Source organism: Lathyrus oleraceus, chromosome 1 (assembly GCF_024323335.1).
Source record: "Lathyrus oleraceus cultivar Zhongwan6 chromosome 1, CAAS_Psat_ZW6_1.0, whole genome shotgun sequence".
In the NCBI taxonomy this organism is placed as follows: Eukaryota; Viridiplantae; Streptophyta; class Magnoliopsida; order Fabales; family Fabaceae; genus Lathyrus; species Lathyrus oleraceus.
Window position 1 is genome coordinate 318,072,554 of NC_066579.1, and position 22,994 is coordinate 318,095,547.

At 36.6% G+C, this 22,994-nt stretch overlaps 1 protein-coding gene and 1 pseudogene across 1 annotated transcript; both read left to right on the top strand.

The window, feature by feature from the left end:
• Positions 1-12,685: 12,685 nt before the first annotated feature.
• On the top strand, positions 12,686-12,785 carry LOC127116461 (uncharacterized; annotated as a pseudogene).
• Positions 12,786-17,202: 4,417 nt separating this feature from the next.
• Positions 17,203-21,879, top strand: LOC127133097 (sucrose synthase 7). The gene is made up of 13 exons (XM_051061716.1): positions 17,203-17,371; positions 17,599-17,886; positions 18,097-18,289; positions 18,386-18,504; positions 18,626-18,842; positions 18,959-19,054; positions 19,140-19,313; positions 19,406-19,522; positions 19,655-19,821; positions 20,054-20,278; positions 20,535-21,101; positions 21,175-21,313; positions 21,402-21,879. Exons 1-13 carry the CDS (start codon positions 17,265-17,267, stop codon positions 21,711-21,713), a joined length of 2,721 nt encoding a protein of 906 aa, XP_050917673.1. The 5' UTR covers positions 17,203-17,264; the 3' UTR covers positions 21,714-21,879.
• Positions 21,880-22,994: the final 1,115 nt, after the last annotated feature.

Consider the following 22,994-nt stretch of genomic DNA (forward strand, 5'->3'; position numbering starts at 1 on the left):
AATGAGTGAAATAAAAAATGGAAAAATAAAAATCAGATGAAGAAAAATAAAAGAGAATTTTAGAAATTATTTTGGGATTTTTTGGATGAAAAATGGAATTACTATGAATTTTAAAAGAAGAAGCAATTAAAAATAATAAAAAAAATAATTAAAATAAAAAAAAATCACGGAACATTGGATCACGCCTCATTAATTGACGTGGCAAATCCAACACTCCTCAAGTTAGGGTGCACGATGGAACGCGCTACAGACATCACACATAATCCTATTCAAATCCAACCAATCAGAACATTTCAAATGTTCAACGTGTCTGGCCAAACTCAGATGACCTGAAACACTCTGGTCATCTTCTCCGGTGAGCTCTCACTAAAGTTTCATTGTTTGGTAAATTCAGAACTCGAGACCACCACCATTGTGATCCTCTTCTCATCCCAAATTCCACCTTATGCCCAAATTCATTTATATAAACTAAGCAAAGGGAATTTCAGAGAAGTTTCAGAAGCAAGCAAGCCACAAAAAATTAAATTAAATGATGAACACGATCAATCAACACCGGCTAAGTTATGGGAAAGCATTAGAGGATGAATGACTACATTGTGATAACTTGTTTGAGTTTAAATGATGCTCAGAACTACCTTGTCAAGATGTTGATCAGAAGTTGATGAATCTCGATCTGGTCAGAGCACTTCATAAGGTCTCAGAGTTTGGAATTGCTGCAAAAGCTTCAGAGGATGCCGACTATGCTAATGGAATCAAGAAATTGCATTGAAAGAAACTGAAACTCAAAACACGATAATTGAGTTTTTCTAGAAAATTTCAAGTTGCATCATGGATTTCTTGGCTCTCAAAAGCTTGGAAATGAATGTAGTATCTTCCTCTATTTATAGGGAGTGTGTTTGGATCCAAATACGTGTGGAATGATGCTGAATTCGTGCAAAACGAATTTGATCTGAATGTGAGAAAAATGTGACTTACAACTCATCAAAACTAAGTCAAATGATGCATTTCAAAGGTCAATTAACTTCTGGAGACTTGGTTAAACATGTTTAGGTCCAAAACACATGCTAATTTGGCTTGTAATTGAGATTAGTGAAGTTCAAAATTCGGGCAATGACAATTTCTTCAGTTATAGGTCACCATGTTCAACCCAATGGGGCACCCTACTCAGGAGGATTTTTGATCCCATTCTTTTTGCAATGTGTTAACATCATGGAAAAGATTACAATATGCCAAGAAAGGTTGAATTTGGATGCTTGAGCACAAAGTTATGTCATGTTGAAGTTGACATGAAAAACTGATCATATAACTTAGAAAAATTTGAGTGCTTCATGGTTGAAAATGACCTGTAATGCCTCAATGAATTCCATGGCCTTCCAAGCATATCTTGACCTTGATACTTGAATAAAACTTGTAGAGGGTATCACAAATAACATTGTACAAAAATAATCATCCTCAAATGTTGAAAATTGAAGAAGTTATGATCTTTGAAAGTTAAGAAAAAGTCACTTCAAAATAGGTCAAATTTCACTAAGTCCACAAATGACCTATAATGTCTCCAAACTTTTGATGATCCTCTAAGCATAATTAACTCTTGTCATGTAAATAGAAGTTATATAGGATATTTGATCGCGACTTTATGAGTCGAAATTGGGGTACAAACTGCAAGTGCACAGTTCTATCGCGTAGTTTTAAAAGATATCGATCCCACAGGGACTTATGAATCGATATACCGTTATCTAAGGTTACTACGTAAAGCTAAGGTAAATAATGGTTGATTGTTTGGGGGCGAAGCTAAAAACTAAACTAAGATCTAGATTAAATATTAATAAATCGGATATCGGTATGTAGTTCGTCGTAATTAGGGAATCAATTCTTTGTCGGTTTCTTGGTTTTAAAATAAATCGTTTCAGTTAACTTTATTGATTAAAGGTTTTATCTCAAACTCTCGCTCTGTTGAATAAACCATGATTTTATGTTAATGTAGCTGTCACTTATAATTAAGTCAAAAACCACTTTTTGAAAGCAATAAAGTTGCAGAAACTCTTTTTAAGAAAACACTGACCGTTTTAAACACCCTTATCTCAAACTCTCGCTCTGTTGACTTAGGTTATACAATTAAACCCGAATGCTTAACTCTCGTCCTCACATTCAATCTTTAAGAATACTTTTTGGAAAAGGTCAGAATTTAATTAACTCTAAAACTTGCTCTCGCCCTGATCTAGAATAATGCCTAATTTACACTGTCCAGTTAAAACCTCAAACTCTCGCTCTATTGATTTTAACTTCTTTATGTCTTTTACTTTTGTAAAAAATTCTTGTTATTAAACCTGTAAATTGAGACCGTAAAAAGATTGATTTTACTTTTAAATTTAATTAGACCGACTTAGTCTTGATCCCTTATTCCGCTTACTTTACATACCGATATCTAGGCAAATTAGCCAGACATACTAAACAGACAAAAATACATATCATGCATAAACAGACTCATCCCAGGCAGATAATATAAATAAGTAATAAAACAAAGCATTAAATAATAATTAAAGAACCTGAATGCGTTAAACAATAGTCTTGAACACTCCACCACAAGCCGGTAGGATTTGTTCTTGGATTCTTCAATTAAACAACAAATTAAAACGAAGGAAATAAAAACTAGATTCTAACGTAAGGTTAGATCCGGTAAAAGTTGCACAATAGTTTCCGGTGTAGAAACTATTGTGCGAAAAGAATTAATTAAATGCTAGAAAGGAAAATAGAATTGCAAAAAGGTTAAACAATAAAAATTCTGCAAAGTAATACTATAAAAATATAAGCCTAAACTGCTGGAAGAAAAAAATGCTGCGAAAACGGCAAAAGGCGTGGAAAATCTCCGAACCCAGAGCTTTCCCAATTAGCTGCTATTTATACTGCTACTTGTGTAACTGCTTTCCAAGGGTTTCCGTATACACGATCTTTTCGTTCCGAGGGTCAAGAGTGGAAATAGCTTTCAACGTGGTCAGTTGCGTTCCTAGTGCCAAAAATATAGGGGAATGGTGTGACGTCCGTCACACCATGTGTGACGCTCGTCACAGGAGTGTGCTTAGTGTGACGCTCGTCACAACCTTTGTGACGCCCGTCACAGGCACAACGTGCGCTTTCTTTGGGCTGGGCTTGGTCTTTGTTATTTGTTTCCTTTTATTCCTTTTTACACCTCCTTTTCTTCCCTTTTCACTTTTGCTTCAAAATGGATACCTGACATAAATAGAAAGGAAATACCGCATAATATCTGATAAAATGAGATAAATTAAAGTAAATGATAATATAATCTAATTGAATTAAGTCCTAAAATGTGATATAATTTCATGTTATCAAACTCCCCCATACTTAGATCTTTGCTTGTCCTCAAGCAAAATTCAGTATAGAACTCGTATTAGAAATTTAGCCAGATGAAATTTCAAAACACACATCAATTCGTAATAGGTTGCAAGTGGATTTTGTTTAGAAGCAACTTGAGTTTAATCTTGACATCAACAACCACCGTCACAACCTAGACAACCCCACCTTATGCAAATCAGTTCAAGTACACTATGATAGCTATCCTAGTTCCTTTACTCTTATTTCACCCGTTTTCATTCTAGCGAAATCACATTAAGCCCTTTATCTTTTCGCGCACATAGTGGAGTAACCGGTTAGTGATTATGATTCCCTTTTAGCTGGAAGTTCTGGTACATAAATCGGATAACTTCGTTATTCAGTCCATTGCAAATTGCGGGGGATCGAACCGTAGTCCGCCCTACCAAGTTCAGTACCAGATACCTGCTGAACCAACTCATAATGGATCTTTCATATTATGCTTTTGTATGATCTGCAACCTTTAGATTAAATGATCTGGTAAGGATCACCTAACTTAATTAGTGCATTTCCTGATATATATTTTTTTATGTTACTTTGGGAAAACATTCACTTATATTCATCGGTTCTCCACGTAGTTTGCTATTAAGATGGTGCTGACTTCTCGTATAAACTACTTGGGGTTACTATAAAACTAAAAGTTCAAGGGATTGGTATAATAGGTACTTATCCTGATCTAACGTGTTGGGTTCGTTTAGAGTGTTTGGCGGTAGTAGTCTTTGTCTTGATTCGACTCAAGATCGATAAGATGAGCAACCTTTATACTTATTGGGTGTTGAATTTTTATTGTTGTGGCTCATGAAAGTTTGAGGGAATAGATAATGGAATTTTTTTTTTTTTTTTTTTTTAATAATATCATAAATAAATAATAATTAAAATAGCAATGAAAGGAAAGGTACATACTTGAAGAAATGGAAATAGAAAGAAACATGGTTTCCCCCCCATACTTAAACTAAACATTGTCCCCAATGTTTTAAGGAAATAAAATACAATATGGAAAGGAAAGAGAAACTACAACTAAGGTTGTCTTCCGCCTCTGGTTCTTGGACCTGGTGATCTCTGACGTAATTCTAAGTCGTCGAACCTGCTGAACAACTCAGTAAACCGCTGGTCGGTTATGGCATTCCTAGCATCCTGTTGTTGTTGCATTTGATGCATTATCTGCATCATCTCGACATTCTGTGCTTGCATACCCTCAATAGCATCTATGATGTCGTCGTTGGTTGCAGGCCTTCTTCGTCAACGACGTTGGGAGGATGGGCCAGTTGCATTGCCGGAAGGGTTGAGCGGGACTGACTGTTGTGTAGGCGGATGATCGCCTTGCTCCATTGCTTCAAACTCGTCTGTGTGCGGGTTTGTTTGTGAAGGCTCGGTGGCTTCGGAAGCGTTTAGATCATAGAGGTGGCGTTCGGGGTTTGTGACATCAGTTAGGGCGATATTTGGTAGAACAACGCTTGGGACTGCCTGGTTGTTCACCATAAGATAATATCCTCCGCCTACTCTGTTCTTAATCAAGCGGCTGGATCGACAGTAGCTGATATCCATAGATAGGGGAGGTAGAGATTCTAAAGTTTGGAGTTTATCCCCTAGGTTTAGGCCGAGTGCTATGGTGGTGATTAATCCACCAATTATAAAAGGTTGCCGGCCTCTAGCACATAAGGTGCGGATATGATGAAATAGAAAGGAGGCGGCGTTTACCTGAGTATCTGGTTCGAAGACGCACTGGAGGAAGAATAGCTCCTTTAAGTTGACCTTGCTGTTGTTAGGTCTTCCAAAAACTGTGTTTTGCAAGATGCGGATAAAATACCGGATAGTGGGGTTATGTATATGGGAGAGAAGGAGCTCTTCCCAGTTGTAGGTATCTATACCGGAAATTTTCTTAAAAAGGCCGAAAACGCCAACTGTGTTCCAGTTTGAGTTTGGAGGGATTCTGGGGTGTAGCAGACCTTCTATGGGAAATTGTAGCATGATACTCAATTGGTTTTGGGTTAAGGAGTACTCGGTGTTAAACATACGGAAGGTTGCGGTACCGGTTAAAAATTCGTCTTCACCGGCGGGAGTGGTGTAGTCGTATGAACTTAAGAATTCTAAGGTTAGGGATGGGTAGGTGGGTTGATTATGAGTGCAAAGGAAGGTTAAGTTGGCTTGACGGAGCATCCATTCGATACCTTGGAGTAATCCTAATTGTTGTAAACAAGTTAAATCGGGGTACCTGGTGGAAACGACGCCTCGCTGTTGGAAACGCTCGAATTGCTCCCTTTGATAATTTTCATCTTCGGATCGGAAGATGATATTTCCAAAATTCTGATTTCCCGCCATTGTGATGAATGAATTTGAAGGGGTGATTTGGAAAGAAAAGAGATGTATTTGGTAGGAGAGAATGGTTTGTGGTGAATGAAGGAAGGTTTGGTGGGTATTTATAGGGGAAGAATTTGGAAGTTGGAAAGAAGAAGTGGTTGAAAAGTAATTAAGTGTGGTTGAATGGAAATTAATGGGGAAGGTAAAAAGTAAAAAGGTGTAACGTTCGTCTCCAACGGCTCCTTAACGTTCACTAGTCTGAAGGGCGTTACGCTCGTCACAGGGGTGTGACGTTCGTAACAGGCACTTGGTGTGCCGTCCGTTATGGATTGTGTGACGCTCGTCACATATTCCATTTTGGCAAGGCTTCAGTAGCGTTTCACAGAATCACTTTGGTAAAGGATTTTATTTTTGTTATTTATTTTGTTTTGTTTTGCTTATGATTGGTTTATTCTGCAATTTAATTTATCGTGCACGCTTAATCTGCTTTGCATAATAATAAGTCATAGGTAGCAACAGTAGAGCATAATAGCTATTGCATAATAAAATTAAATAAACAGCTTCAATAAAATGATCATAATGTAATACAGGAAAGGAAAACAATGAAATGAAAGAGAAATAAATGTGAACATGAATTCAAATAACATTAATGAATAATCTAACTTAAAACTAAATAACTTAGAAAAATAACTAAATTCTATCCCTCTGTACGATCTCTGGCCGGAGGAGCAAAAGAGTTAACACGATGTATCAACTCGTGAAACTGATCTGTCATACTGCTCATGTATCCTAGGACTTCGTGTCTCATGTTAGTAAATTCTCCTCTAAGGGCGTCTTGTTCTGACATCAAAGCTTCAATGGCGGTGTTATAATCAGTTCCGGGCATATGATGCCGGAGGTCGGATATGGCTGATTCTTCGGTCTGAACAGGCTGAGGAGGAGGGTCAATATCATAATAGCCGGATGGTGTCTGAGGGTCAGATTCAGCATGAGGGATCTGGTCATCATAAGTCTCATAGTCATCACAAATCTCATAGTCCTGGATGGATTCAGTGGATCTAGCAGGAGTGGGAGTTTCGTAGAGCCAGTTACTGCGGTTATGAATGCTAGTCCTAGGATCGGGCATGGTGAATAGGCAAAGAACCTGGTTATCAATAATAAGCTCAAACTCGTCAGACCCTAGGTTTGCTATAAACATAGTGTTGAAGAGGAAGGGTATACTCATAGTAGTAATGCCACAAAAAGGGCTTAGGCCAAGCATAGGCTGACGTAGTCCAATAGCATTACCTATCATAGTTATCAAACCGCCTATTCTAATGGGTGCTCGCTCATCCTGGATAAGGTGGTCCAAATTAGCTAACATAAAAGTGGCACCGTTTACTGGACGGTTCTGGGAAGCACAAAATATGATGAAGAGTTCATCACGTGAAACTGAAGTACTATTTGGCTTCTTCCCAAATAAAGTGTGGGTCAGGATCTTATGGAAATAGCGAAAGGCCGGGTTGTGTATGTTTCCAGAGAGAAACTCATGTTCTTCAGGCTCATCATTTCCAGTCAGCTTACCCCAAAAGTGTTCAAGTTCTCTATGTTCAAAAAGTTCTTCCTGGCTTACTGTGAATGTGTCAAAGGAGGTAGGAAAACCCAAAAGATTGGTAAAGTCTCTAATATTAAATTGGTACTCCATATTGAACATTCTGAACTGGATAAAACCTCTGCTAATTCCTTTTCCATGGCTGGGTAGATAGATTAATGAGCTAAGGAATTCTAGTGTGAGTCTCCGGTAGGTGGTGAAATGTCTCAGGATAGGGGATGTCTCCCATCCTATCTGGTTCAGCAAATACAGGACACTTTGTCTAAGTCCAAGGGCAGTCATAGCCCAATCATCAGCATATAAACTAGGTAGCATCTCTCTAGTGGCTAGTTCTTCAAACTTTTGTTTCTGAGCCATTCCTCTGAATTTGATACCCATACGATCAAAATGTCCCATCTGGTTAGTGTTAGCTAGAGGAAAGAAAACATGAGTTTTAGTCAGGATTTGGCCAAATGCCGAAAGAAGAAAAAAATTATTATATATATTTTTTTTCTTTTGAATTAAAATAAATCAGGAATTAATACTAAACAGAAATTAAAAGAATAATTGAGGAAAAAAAATAGGAAAATGATAATAATAGAATAAGAAAATAATTGTGGGTTGTCTCCCACTAAGCGCTTTGTTTAAATGTCGCAAGCTCGACAAAGAAACTATTAAGTATAATCTATAGGTCCTGGGGGCATTTCGTCTAAGTGTAGGATTTGCGAATCTCCATTGGTTTCCGCATAATGATAGTGTTTTAGACGTTGCCCGTTTACGGTAAACGGTTCTGTGGATTTGCCTTTAATTTCTATTGCTCCACTAGGGAAGATGTTAGTGATATGAAAAGGTCCTGACCATCTGGATCGTAGTTTTCCCGGGAATAACTTTAGTCTAGAGTTAAATAAAAGGACTGCGTCGCCTTGCTTGAAGATTTTCCTTGATATACGCTTGTCATGCCATTGTTTTGTTCTTTCTTTATAGATTCTGGCATTTTCATAGGCGTCTCTTCTGAGTTCTTCTAATTCGTTTATGTCAAGGATTCTCTTTTCACCGGCGGCTTTATAGTTTAGATTCAGATTTCTAATAGCCCAATAGGCTTTATGTTCTAATTCTACCGGGAGGTGACAGGATTTTCCATAAATGAGCTTAAATGGGGTCGTCCCTATGGGGGTTTTATAAGCAGTTCGGTATGCCCATAAAGCTTCTGGTAATTTCAATGACCAATCTTTCCTTGAAGTGGCGACCGTTTTTTCTAGTATTTGCTTGATTTCTCTGTTAGATACTTCCACTTGTCCACTGGTTTGAGGGTGGTAAGGTGTCGTTATCCTATGTCTCACTCCATATTTAAATAGTAATTTTTCGAGTACCTTGGATATAAAGTGCGATCCACCATCACTGACTACTATTCTTGGGATGCCAAATCTCGGAAATATTATATTCTTAAAGAGTCTAGTTACTACTCGGGTGTCGTTTGTTGGGGAAGCTACATCTTCGATCCATTTTGATACGTAGTCAACTGCCACGAGTATGTATTTGTTACCGAAAGAGGATGGAAAAGGTCCCATGAAGTCTATTCCCCACACGTCGAAGATCTCTACTTCCAAAATACCTTTTTGTGGCATCTCGTCACGTCTAGATATGTTTCCCGTGCGTTGACATCTGTCACATTCCTTAATAGCCGCATGTACGTCCTTCCATATAGTTGGCCAATGAAAGCCGGCTTGTAGGATTTTAGAGCAGGTCTTGGATGTACTTGTGTGTCCACCATAAGGAGCGGAGTGGCAGTGTTGGATTATATTTTCTACCTCTTCTTCGGGTATACATCGACGGAAAATACCATCGGGGCCTCTTTTGAAAAGTAAGGGATCATCCCAGTAATAGTGTTTTATGTCGTAGAAGAATCGTTTCTTCTGCTGGTAAGATAAAGTAGGTGGGACTATTCTGGCAGCTAAATAATTGACGAGATCAGCGTACCACGGTGTGGCAGATATAGCTAAGGTGGTTTCTACTTGCATGTCGGAGTTGTTCTCTTCCAAAGTAGCTATAAGTTTGTCATACGAGAAATCATCATTAATTGATGTTCTTTCCGGTTCAAGGTTCTCAAGTCTGGAGAGGTGGTCTGCTACTACGTTTTCAGTTCCTTTCTTGTCCTTGATTTCTAAGTCGAATTCTTGTAGCAACAAGATCCATCTTAGGAGTCTAGGTTTAGCATCCTTTTTTGTTAAAAGGTACTTGATAGCAGCGTGATCAGTGTAAACTATTATTTTAGCTCCGACCAAGTAAGAACGAAATTTATCTAGCGCAAATACCACTGCTAGGAGTTCTTTCTCGGTAGTGGCGTAATTCATTTGCGCTTCATCCAGGGTTCTGCTTGCGTAATATATAACGTGAAGCTTTTTATCCTTTCGTTGTCCTAAAACAGCACCTACAGCATAATCGCTGGCATCGCACATTATTTCGAATGGTTCATTCCAGTCTGGTGTCTGCATTATGGGTGCGGAGATCAATGCTTGCTTAAGCGTTTGAAATGCTTTTAAACAGTTATCGTCGAATATGAATTCGGCATCTTTCATCAACAGTCCGGTTAAAGGTTTAGTTATCTTAGAGAAGTCTTTGATGAATCGTCGGTAAAAACCGGCGTGTCCTAAAAAGCTTCGTACTTCTCTCACGGTCCTTGGGGGTTGAAGATTTTCGATTACCTCTATTTTGGCTTTGTCTACTTCAATTCCTCTGTTCGAGATGATGTGTCCTAAAACAATTCCTTCTTGTACCATAAAGTGGCACTTTTCCCAATTAAGTACTAAGTTTACTTTTACACATCGCTCAAGAACTCTTTCCAGGTTTTCAAGGCATTCTTCGAAACTTTGTCCGTATACAGAAAAGTCATCCATAAATACTTCCATGATGTTTTTGAGAAAGTCGGCGAAAATTGCCATCATGCATCTTTGAAAGGTTGCAGGGGCATTACACAGACCAAACAGCATTCGTCTATAAGCGAAGGTACCAAAAGGGCACGTGAACATTGTCTTTTCTTGGTCATCAGGGTGAATTGGTATTTGAAAGAAGCCTGAATAACCGTCTAGATAACAGAAATGTGAATGTTTTGCTAATCGTTCTAACATTTGGTCAATGAATGGTAAAGGGAAATGATCTTTTCGGGTTGCTTTGTTTAGTTTCCTATAATCAATGCACATTCTCCATTCTGATTCGATTCGTTTAGTTATAGTTTCCCCTTTTTCGTTTTCAATAACGGTTATGCCTCCTTTCTTTGGTACAACGTGCACAGGACTAACCCATTTGCTATCAGATATAGGATATATAATACCTGCTTCCAATAACTTGGTTATTTCCTTCTTTACTACCTCACTCAGGATCGGATTTAGTCTTCTCTGGTGTTCCCTAGAGGTTTTACAGTCTTCTTCTAACATGATGCGGTGCATACAAATAGAAGGACTTATTCCTTTAAGATCGGTGATGTGGTACCCTAGTGCGGTTGGATACTTCCTTAAGATATGTAGGAGTTTTTCTGTTTCGAGTCTTCCTAGGTCTGCATTAACTATCACAGGTCGTTCAAGTTCTAAGTCTAGGAATTCATATCTCAGATTTTTGGGAAGTGTTTTCAGGTCAGGGGTTGGTTTGTTAAGACATTGCGTAGGATCCGGTGTTATTGCTAAACATTGGTTAGATCTATCTTCTACAAGGCAGTCAGATGATTTGTCTTCTTCTAACTCTGCTTCTTTTATGCATTCATCGATGATATCCATGAAGTAACATGTATCTTCTATTGCAGGTGCTTTCAAGAATTGGGAAAGAATGAATTCAATTTTCTCTTCACCTACTTCGAAGGTGAGTCGTCCTCGTTTTACGTCTATGATTGCACCGGCAGTTGCTAAGAATGGTCTTCCCAGTATAATGGGTGTAATATCATCTTCTCTAATGTCCATAATTGTAAAATCAGTGGGAATGTAGAATTGACCTATGCGTACGGGAACGTTTTCAAGGATTCCTACAGGATATTTGATGGAACGATCTGCTAGTTGCACAGACATTTTGGTTGGTCTTAATTCTCCCATTTCCAGTTTCTTACATATGGATAAAGGCATCACGCTAATTCCGGCTCCTAAATCGCATAAGGCTTTGTCAATGACAAATTTTCCTATGTGACAGGGTATAGAGAAACTACCTGGATCCTTGAGTTTAGGGGGCATGTTTTGGATTATAGCGCTACATTCGGCAGGGAGTGTAACGGTTTCGCTATCCTCAAGTTTCCTCTTATTAGAAAGGATTTCTTTTAAGAATTTAGCATATGAGGGCATCTGCGTAATAGCTTCGGTGAACGGAATTGTAACGTTTAATTGTTTAAGGAGATCAACAAATTTTCTAAATTGGCCCGCATCTTTGGTTTTAACAAGCCTTTGAGGGTAAGGTATAGGTGGTTTGTAAGGTGGTGGAGGTACATAAGGTTCCTTCTTTTCTAGGGTTTCCTTATTACTCTCTTCCTTTTCCTTAGGTTCACTTCCCTCAGTTGATTTCTTAGGGTTTTGGTTTTCTATCCTTGGATCAGACGGTCCTTCCACTTCCGTTCCACTTCTTAATATAATTGCATGAGCGTGGCTTCTCGGGTTAGGTTGGGGCTGTCCAGGGAATGTACCAGTTGGGGCAGCAGTAGGTGCTTGTTGTTGGGCTACTTGTGATATTTGTGTTTCCAGCATTTTGTTATGGGTAGCCAAGGCATCTACTTTGCTTGCTAGTTGTTTAAGTTGTTCGCCAGTGTGTACATTCTGGTTTAAGAAATCTTTATTGGTTTGTTGTTGGGAAGCTATAAAGTTTTCCATCATGATTTCCAAGTTGGATTTCCTAGGGGCGTTATTGTTAGGCATGGATGGGTTCGGTTTCTGATATCCCGGAGGTATAGCTGGGGCTTGATTTGGAGACTGTCCAGGTGCGTACAAAGCGTTATTGCTCTTATATGAAAAGTTTGGATGGTTCTTCCAATTTGAGTTATAGGTGTTCGAATAGGGGCTTCCTTGAGCATAGTTTACTTGCTCTGCTTGGATTCCTGTCAAGAGTTGACAGTCCGTAGGAGTGTGGCCTTGGATTCCACAGACCTCGCAATTCTGAGTTATAGCAACCACGGCGGCTGGAGGTGATACGTTTAGACTTTCAATTTTCTGGACCAAAGCATCCACTTTTGCGTTAACGTGATCAAGGTTACTTATCTCGTACATGCCAGTTTTCGTTTGAGGTTTTTCCACCGTTGTTCGTTCGGTTCCCCACTGATAGTGGTTTTGGGCCATGCTCTCGATAAGCTGGTAAGCGTCAGCATAAGGTTTGTTCATTAATGCACCACCTGCAGCGGCGTCTATTGTTAACCTTGTGTTGTATAAGAGACCATTATAAAATGTGTGAATTACTAACCAGTCTTCCAAACCATGGTGTGGGCAAAGTCTCATCATGTCTTTGTATCTTTCCCATGCTTCGAAAAGAGACTCGTTGTCTTTCTGTTTAAATCCGTTTATCTGGGCTCTTAACATAGCTGTTTTGCTTGGCGGAAAGTATCGGGCAAGAAAAACTTTCTTCAACTCGTTCCATGTGGTGACTGAGTTGGAAGGGAGAGATTGAAGCCATCTTCTAGCGCTATCTCTTAATGAGAAAGGAAAAAGACGAAGTCGAATTGCCTCTGAAGTGACACCATTAGCTTTAACAGTATCAGCGTATTGGACAAATACGGATAAATGTAGGTTTGGATCCTCGGTAGGATTTCCAGAGAATTGGTTCTATTGCACTGCCTGCAACAGTGAAGGTTTAAGTTCGAAGTTGTTTGCTTCGATTGCGGGCGGAGCAATACTTGAATGCGGCTCATCTTACGATGGAGCGGCGTAATCTCTAAGAGCACGAGCTGGTTCTGCCATCTCGGTTATCGAAGGAAAAAGGTTTTTGAAATCAGGAAGTTCTATAGGAGGGAGATTGTTTGCAGCACGATATTCCCGAATTCGTCGTAAGACTCGGAGATATAGTTCGATATCGTTGATTCGTAAATAGAGCGGTTCGCCTTGTGAGCGAGTGCGTGGCATACAAATCAACGAAAGAAAGAATAGAAGAAAAAGAAACCTTAGTCTCTACAGCGTAACGGAAGAGTTACGATATCGATTAAATACAAGTCCCCGGCAACGGCGCCAAAAACTTGATCGCGACTTTATGAGTCGAAATTGGGGTACAAACTGCAAGTGCACAGTTCTATCGCGTAGTTTTAAAAGATATCGATCCCACAGGGACTTATGAATCGATATACCGTTATCTAAGGTTACTACGTAAAGCTAAGGTAAATAATGGTTGATTGTTTGGGGGCGAAGCTAAAAACTAAACTAAGATCTAGATTAAATATTAATAAATCGGATATCGGTATGTAGTTCGTCGTAATTAGGGAATCAATTCTTTGTCGGTTTCTTAGTTTTAAAATAAATCGTTTCAGTTAACTTTATTGATTAAAGGTTTTATCTCAAACTCTCGCTCTGTTGAATAAACCATGATTTTATGTTAATGTAGCTGTCACTTATAATTAAGTCAAAAACCACTTTTTGAAAGCAATAAAGTTGCAGAAACTCTTTTTAAGAAAACACTGACCGTTTTAAACACCCTTATCTCAAACTCTCGCTCTGTTGACTTAGGTTATACAATTAAACCCGAATGCTTAACTCTCGTCCTCACATTCAATCTTTAAGAATACTTTTTGGAAAAGGTCAGAATTTAATTAACTCTAAAACTTGCTCTCGCCCTGATCTAGAATTAATGCCTAATTTACATTGTCCAGTTAAAACCTCAAACTCTCGCTCTATTGATTTTAACTTCTTTATGTCTTTTACTTTTGTAAAAAATTCTTGTTATTAAACCTGTAAATTGAGACCGTAAAAAGATTGATTTTACTTTTAAATTTAATTAGACCGACTTAGTCTTGATCCCTTATTCCGCTTACTTTACATACCGATATCTAGGCAAATTAGCCAGACATACTAAACAGACAAAAATACATATCATGCATAAACAGACTCATCCCAGGCAGATAATATAAATAAGTAATAAAACAAAGCATTAAATAATAATTAAAGAACCTGAATGCGTTAAACAATAGTCTTGAACACTCCACCACAAGCCGGTAGGATTTGTTCTTGGATTCTTCAATTAAACAACAAATTAAAACGAAGGAAATAAAAACTAGATTCTAACGTAAGGTTAGATCCGGTAAAAGTTGCACAATAGTTTCCGGTGTAGAAACTATTGTGCGAAAAGAATTAATTAAATGCTAGAAAGGAAAATAGAATTGCAAAAAGGTAAAACAATAAAAATTCTGCAAAGTAATACTATAAAAATATAAGCCTAAACTGCTGGAAGAAAAAAATGCGAAAACGGCAAAAGGCGTGGAAAATCTCCGAACCCAGAGCTTTCCCAATTAGCTGCTATTTATACTGCTACTTGTGTAACTGCTTTCCAAGGGTTTCCGTATACACGATCTTTTCGTTCCGAGGGTCAAGAGTGGAAATAGCTTTCAACGTGGTCAGTTGCGTTCCTAGTGCCAAAAATATAGGGGAATGGTGTGATGTCCGTCACACCATGTGTGACGCTCGTCACAGGAGTGTGCTTAGTGTGACGCTCGTCACAACCTTTGTGACGCCCGTCACAGGCACAACGTGCGCTTTCTTTGGGCTGGGCTTGGTCTTTGTTATTTGTTTCCTTTTTATTCCTTTTTACACCTCCTTTTCTTCCCTTTTTCACTTTTGCTTCAAAATGGATACCTGACATAAATAGAAAGGAAATACCGCATAATATCTGATAAAATGAGATAAATTAAAGTAAATGATAATATAATCTAATTGAATTAAGTCCTAAAATGTGATATAATTTCATGTTATCAATATTGATAAGAGTCACATGCAAAAATAAGAATTCAAAAATATTAAGAATTGAAGAAGTTGTTATCCTTGGTACTTTGACTTCAAAATATTGACTTTTTGGTAAAACTTCTTGGAATAAAACTTGTACACTTGGACTTTTCTTGCATTTCAAAGCACATGGGTGATCATATGAACTCAAAATAAGGTGTCCTTGATTTCCGCTTGGTTAAATTACTCAAAGCTTGAAGTTGCTTGTTGAAAAAGGCATGGAAATAAACACATGAACCTTTGACTTTTCCTTGAGAAGTAAGCAACAAAACTTTGAGATGCTCTTGATTAAAAAAACCCTAAGATGATCTTGATTAAAAAAACCCTACCTTGCAAATAAATTTAAGGAAAAAGAACATATTTTTGCTATTTCGATTAGTGATTAGATAAGTAATTAATCACATAAACACAAAGGTAAAACATCAACAAAGAGGTGCTTGGTGATCCCTGCAAGAAATAAACTCAAAGATGAGAGAGGGGAAATGATCAAGATGTGACCTTGTTTGTGTGCAAGGATGCATATGATATGTGGGATCTTAGGGTTAAAAATTAGGGTATGACACTAGAAAATACATCTCTGCCCCTTCCTTACCATCTGCCACATCTCCATTTCAAGGGCATTTATGATCCATTTTTTACTTTTCTTAACTAATTGCATCAACTGGTTTGTATTCGACTATTGATTACATTATTTCCACTCGTAACAACTCTCCAATACCCATTTCCCAATTGAACCATTATTTTCAACTTCTAAAGTTGAATTATTTGTCAAATCATTTCTATTACAAATTTTATGTTTGTATTAAAATGATAAAAGAAAAACGCACACGCACGCATGCACGCACACACGCACGCACGCAAGCACACATACATATCACTTAAATACCTATTTTCTCTCTACACTTATTTTGAATTGATTTTCCCCTTTATTCACTTGCTATAAAAATAGACTAATGCATCTCCATCCTCTTCACTTTTTTTTATAGAATTTCTTATGAAGAATACAAATCACTAAAAAGATTATTTTTGTTTTATTTTATAATTTATTCATAGTTCAGACTTCTATTTAAAAGAGTATAAGATTTTTCACCTTCTTAAAATATGTATTCATTTGTAGTCATTATTACGGAAAAATCATTTCACCACAGTTGAAAAAGGATACCGTTACACTTGACCAACCGTGATGAAGTAGGATGTGGTTGTAAGTTCACTATTTTCAACCAGGGCGTGCATCGTTGTGATAAACCATGTAACACACAACCTATATCAACCGTTGTTATAAATATAAGGTCATAAGTTCGATACCCAGCTGCAACCAAATTTAAAGCACATAAAAAATAACATCTCACAACGGTTATATGTTTCAACCGTGGTGGTATGTGTAAGAGTTTATTATAAAATATGAGATTGCTTGTTTTTTCCTGACCCTCATTAACTATATACAATCATTCAAATAGATTTTTGAGATAATAAATAAAAAAATTAAATTATTCTTGAAAATCAACTTAGATAATTCAATGTTTATCGAAATGCATGCATCTTGTAATTCATGATTTCTTCTTTAGCGTATAGAATTTGATTCAATACAATAAATTCTTTAAAAAATAATGATAACTGAATGTCATTATGAGTCTTTCACACAAAATTTAATGTTTGTAAAATAAAAAAATAAAAGAAAAGAAAAGAAAATGAAATTTTAAATTTTTTGTAACATTGAATCAAATTATTAGCTTTAAAGATGATTGATATATGCATGTTAGAAAGCTGCTGAAATAAAACAACGTGTGGATTTGAGATGGAATAAAAGAAAAGAACAAAAAACGTTACCTCATAGAACAACTTCATATCCCTTAAACATTCTTTGCCTCCACATTAAAAAACACAAACACAAACAAGACATTTATTTGCTTTCCCTCCATATTACCACATATTCTTTTCTTGCATGCAAATGATATCTAAAAAACTCAATATAAATATCTATATTCACAACATGCACAAAACAGTTCTCTCTCAATTTGTTTCTTGTTCTAAGTTTTATTGTCTTATTAAAATTTGAAGCTCCTCTTCAAATGGCTTCTGGTTCAAACTCACCTTTGAAAAGATCTGATTCCATTGCTGATACCATGCCTGATGCCTTGAAGCAAAGCCGCTTCCATATGAAGAAATTCTTTTCTAGGTAATACTCCCTCCGTCTAATATTATAAGTCGTTTAAAGTTATGCACATCGAACCTGGATATTGAACTGGTAACACTTTTGGATTATGGTTTAAAAAATATGACACCTGATATGAGACAAAGTGAGTACTCTATGTTAAAAGAGTTTCATGATGTTTTTGTGTTCAACATTTTTGGTTCTTTTCACACTTCCTTGTTTAACTTTAAGATATGGAAAACATGAAACAGGTTGGTTGCAAGTGGGAAAAGGTTAGTGAGACAAAATCATATAATGGAAGATGTAGAGAAAACAATTGAAGATAAAAATGAGAGAAAAAAGCTTTTAGAAGGCTTGTTAGGATACATCCTCAGTTGCACTCAGGAAGCAGCTATAGTTCCACCATATGTCGTTTTCGCGGTGAGGCCGAATCCTGGTTTCTGGGAATATGTTAAAGTGAATGCAGATGATTTACAGGTAGATGGTATTGAGGCTTCAGATTACTTGAAATACAAGGAAACAATATTTGATGAGAAGTGGTAAGTTCAATTCTTTGAAGCTTATTTGCGTAATTGTTTTTAGGCTAAACATGCAGTTTTCTTGGTGTCAATGTTTGCTTAAATGGTGAAAATCTCTGTAGCACCGACACCTCTGAAAAAATATGTGTCAGCGTCAGTGTCGACGTGTCAGTGTTGGTGTCGTGTTTCTAGTGTTCGTGTTTCATAGGTGAAAATGACTTAAATTTTCAGGGCAAGTGATGAAAACGCATTGGAGATAGATTTTGGGGCTATCGATTTCACAACACCTCATATGGCTCTTTCATCTTCTATTGGAAATGGACTTGACTTTACTAATAGGATTTTGAGTTCAAGGTTGAGTGAAAGTTCACACTATGAAAATCCATTGCTTAATTACTTATTAAGCCTTAATCACCAAGGAGAGGTAACAAAAATCCATTAGAGTATCAAATATTAAAATATGTACTAATGAAAAAACAGTTAAAATTAATTTATAATTTCTTTTAATCACATTTTGCAGAACCTTATGATTAAAGACAGTTTGAATACAATACCAAAGCTTCAGAAAGCATTGAAAATAGCTGAAGCATATGTATCTGCACACCACAAAGATACACCATATCAGAACTTCGAAAACAGGTCAACCATTACACTAACATGGCGATAACATGTGTCTATATCAGACACTGGCATATGTTGGATACCAGACAGGCGCTTGTGTCGATGCTAATAGTTTTTTTTTCTCTTTTTGTGTGAGCAGGTTTAGAGAATGGGGATTTGATAAAGGGTGGGGAAACACTGCAGGAAGGGTAAAAGAGACAATGAAAATGCTTTCTGAGGTGCTAGAAGCAGCAGATCCAATTAAATTTGAAGCACTTTTCAGCAGGCTACCAAATATGTTCAACATTGTTATTTTCTCTATTCATGGATACTTTGGCCAAGCTGATGTTCTAGGATTGCCAGACACTGGAGGCCAGGTTTAATTAATCCATCCTTTTCAATGATTTAATCCATGAAAATTACTAGATAATCACAATTTTTTTTTATTAATCTTTTCTTAATGAATAAGCTTTTTCTATGTTGGGATTAATAGGTGGTGTATATTCTTGATCAAGTAAGAGCTTTAGAGGAAGAGTTACTCCAAAAGATTGAGTTGCAAGGCCTTAATGTGAAGCCTCAAATTCTTGTGGTATGCTACAAAGTACTACTAATACAAAATATAATGTGCACTCTGTCCGTTTTTTTATCGCGCTAACGTGTTGTTCCATGCATAGGTTACACGTTTGATACCGAATGCAAAAGGGACAACATGTAACCAAGAACTTGAGCCTATCGTCAACACTAAGCATTCACACATTCTAAGAGTCCCTTTCTGGACTGAGAAGGGAATCCTATCCAATTGGGTGTCGCGATTCGATATATATCCTTATTTAGAAAGATTTGCTCAGGCATGTAGAATCATATCTTCATTTGAATTTCGTAGAATGCTTTATATAATGTGGTTATGCTCTTTTTGCTCATGTATCTCAATCATAAACAGGATTCTACGACCAAGATTCTCGAACTTATGGACGGAAAGCCTGATCTCGTTATTGGAAATTATACTGATGGAAACTTGGTTTCATCCTTAATGGCCTCTAAACTTGGTGTAACTCAGGTTAGCTTATGGACATAAATCATAAACTCTCTCAAACGATCTCGAATAAGTCAATCCAAAAAGACCCTTATACGTGAACATTCTTTCCAATTAGTATTTTTGAACTAAAACTTGTATCCATAATGATTGAAGGCAACCATTGCTCATGCATTGGAGAAGACAAAATATGAAGATTCAGATGTCAAATGGAAAAATTTTGATGAAAAATATCACTTTTCAAGTCAGTTCACAGCTGATCTAATCTCAATGAATTCTGCTGATTTCATCATAACTAGTACATACCAAGAAATTGCTGGAAGGTTAACCTTTGTTTTTCCATTGAATAATACATAAACTCTTATAAACAATTTCCAGTCACTATTATAAGCAAAGATTTCATCTTCAGGTTCATTGAATAACTTATGTATCTGGTCTAGATATAGATCAGATACATTATTTATTCAATGAATCTGAAAAGAGAAAATTTGCTTATGATCATAGTAGTATATATTATTATGAAATGTAACATTTTTCATTGTTTTGTATCATCAGCAAGGATAGGCCAGGACAATATGAAACTCACACTGCATTTACCATGCCGGGACTTTGCCGCGTAGTTTCCGGCATCAATGTTTTTGATCCAAAGTTCAACATTGCTGCACCGGGAGCTGATCAATCTGTTTATTTTCCTTTCACTGAGAAGAAGCAAAGATTAACCACTTTTCAACCTGCCATTGAAGAACTACTTTACAGTAAGGATGAAAATGAAGAACACATGTAAGTCTCTCTTCTTAGTCTTTTCTTATCATTCACTTGCATGTGATCAGGGCCGTCTTAAGTTTTCAGAGGCTCTGAGTGTGGCAAATCAAATAGGTGCCCTATTTTGTTATTGTTTAACCGTGACAATTATTTTATGAGACCATTTTTTAGCCACGGTTTAAACGTGTCAAACTTTTGGTCCTGTGCGGCCAGACACATTCTCAAAGACGGCCCTGCATGTGGTTAAGGTCTTAAAATGTGTTTTTTGGAACAGTGGATTTTTGGAAGACAAGAAGAAGCCAATAATCTTCTCAATGGCAAGGCTAGACAAAGTGAAAAACATCAGCGGCCTCGTCGAGTGGTATGCGAAGAACAAGAGACTAAGAAGTTTGGTAAATCTTGTGATTGTTGGAGGATTCTTTGATCCTTCAAAATCCAAAGACAGAGAAGAAACAGAAGAAATCAAGAAGATGCATTTCTTGATGAAAGAACACAAACTTCATGGTCAATTCAGATGGATTGCAGCGCAAACCGACCGGTATCGCAACGGAGAGCTATACCGATGCATCGCGGACACAAAAGGAGCTTTTGTTCAACCAGCATTGTACGAAGCTTTCGGTCTAACAGTGATTGAAGCAATGAACTGTGGATTACCAACTTTTGCTACAAATCAAGGCGGTCCTGCTGAAATTATAGTTGATGGTGTCTCAGGGTTTCATATCGATCCTCATAATGGAGATGAATCAGTCAACAAAATCTCCGAATTCTTCGACAAGTGTAAGACTAATCCTGATTATTGGAACATAATCTCGAAAGCTGGTCTTCAGAGAATCAATGAATGGTAAATAAATCATGATCAATAATTGTACTTATAAGTTATAACAACATTAATTCATGGTTTGACTTCTTTGTAGCTATACATGGAAGATATATGCAAAAAAAGTGTTGAATATGGGATCAATTTATGGATTTTGGAGAAGGTTGAACAAAGAACAAAAGTTGGCAAAGGAAAGATATATCCAAATGTATTATAATCTTCAATTTAGGAACTTGGTAAGTTTGTAAATATGATGCTTTTTTTTTCAATTTATAAGTTATCAAAATCACTTATATTGAAAAGTTTCATTCAATTGCTTTGCAGGCAAGAAAGGTAGCAATTCCTAGTGAGGTAGCACAGGAATTTCAACCATTGTCAACAACTCAAGCCAAAAAAGCAGAAGCAATAGCACAATCTATTCACAATAAAGCAGAAGCAAAAGGTGAAGCAGTTCAAACTCAGTTAGTAGCAGCAGCATCCAAAAGTGATTCTGAGCCAACATCTAAGGAACTGGCTTATAAAGAAAGTGGTGATCTATATTCTGGATTACGTTGGTTGCTTCCAGGAATTGCTTTTATGTTCGTCATTCATTATCTTTCTCAGTATTTGGAACATTTGTTCATAAGGGAGCATTGATCTTTCTAAGATGGAATCAAAATCATATGTGGATGTGATTTTAGTCTTAACTTATTTGTATTTTATTGTAAGTGATTTCAGTGGTACATAATAAGTGTTATTTCAACAATGCACATTGGAATTAATTAGTGGCATTTGAAATCAAAATATTACTCCCTCTTAGTTATGCATGATCTTTTAAATACTTTGTAGAAGATCCACGGTCTTATATAATTCAAATCCAAGATAGAAAAACATGATTGACTGTTACAACACGCCTTTTGACGATTTTGTTTGAAGTGATTTTGAAAGATAAATAAAACGTAGTCTTCAATTCCATAAGTGAGTAAATCTTAATCAGTGACAGAACTGAGGGGACGTGGGAAGGCCACGGTCACCCCTCAACTTTTTATTTTTTTTAATTCATATATATATTAAATTACTAAAACATTCTTATTTTAAATTAAAATTAATTTTTATTTTTTATTTTTTATTCAAAGTTAGATTAAAATATAGATAAGGTAAAAAACTCATACATTTCTTTTCTTTCTCATATGGGTTTGCTACCGGCACCGGAATCGAAACAGATTAAAGTGATCGACATCTAACAGGTAAAAAACTTTATTCATTCTTCTTTTATAAAAAGTAACAAATTAAAGTGATTCTTTGATTTGTGTTTTTGAGATTTTTAGGGTTCTTCTTTTTTGATGTGTTAAAATAATCTATATGAGGTTTATTAAGCCAATTCATAACACTGTGATTTACAAATATAGTTATGCACTGTAAAGTCTGTAATAAGGTTTATTTAATCATTGTTGCTGCTAATTTCTAATAGTGAAGTTACTGGTATTTGAAAACGGATTAAAGTTGATTAATTAAGTTTATTAATTTTTTTCTCTTTTAATTTTTATGTTCTCTAAATTGATTTTTGGATCTGATATGATATTTTAGGAAGAGTAAAGATGAATAATAGGAAAATTGATTCTTTTTTCAAAAGAAAAGCATGTGAAATTGAAAGAGAAGAGAGAGATGAAGAAATTATAATCCCGACATCCGAATCTGAAACAGTTATTGAGAATCCAACAATTGAAGAGCATAATGGTTTTGAAAATTCTTTGGAACACGATCCTAGAAAGCGTCCTCCGATTTGGCAATATCCACCAAATCAAGTGGATGCAATACGAAGAGCTTATCTAAAATGGGGTCCATATCAAATTATTTAGAAAACTATCCTTTGTCCGATAATGAGGATCATCCGAGAAGGTTTCAACATACTTGGTTTAGCATATTTCCATCATGGTT

Bases quoted from the DNA above. Each gene is read 5' to 3' on its own strand.
- LOC127133097 (XM_051061716.1), top strand. From the start codon at position 17,265: ATGGCTTCTGGTTCAAACTCACCTTTGAAAAGATCTGATTCCATTGCT. The intron at 18,290-18,385 runs GTAACAAAAATC...CACATTTTGCAG, and splicing joins GCCTTAATCACCAAGGAGAG to AACCTTATGATTAAAGACAG. The intron at 19,822-20,053 runs GTTAACCTTTGT...TTGTATCATCAG, and splicing joins TACCAAGAAATTGCTGGAAG to CAAGGATAGGCCAGGACAAT.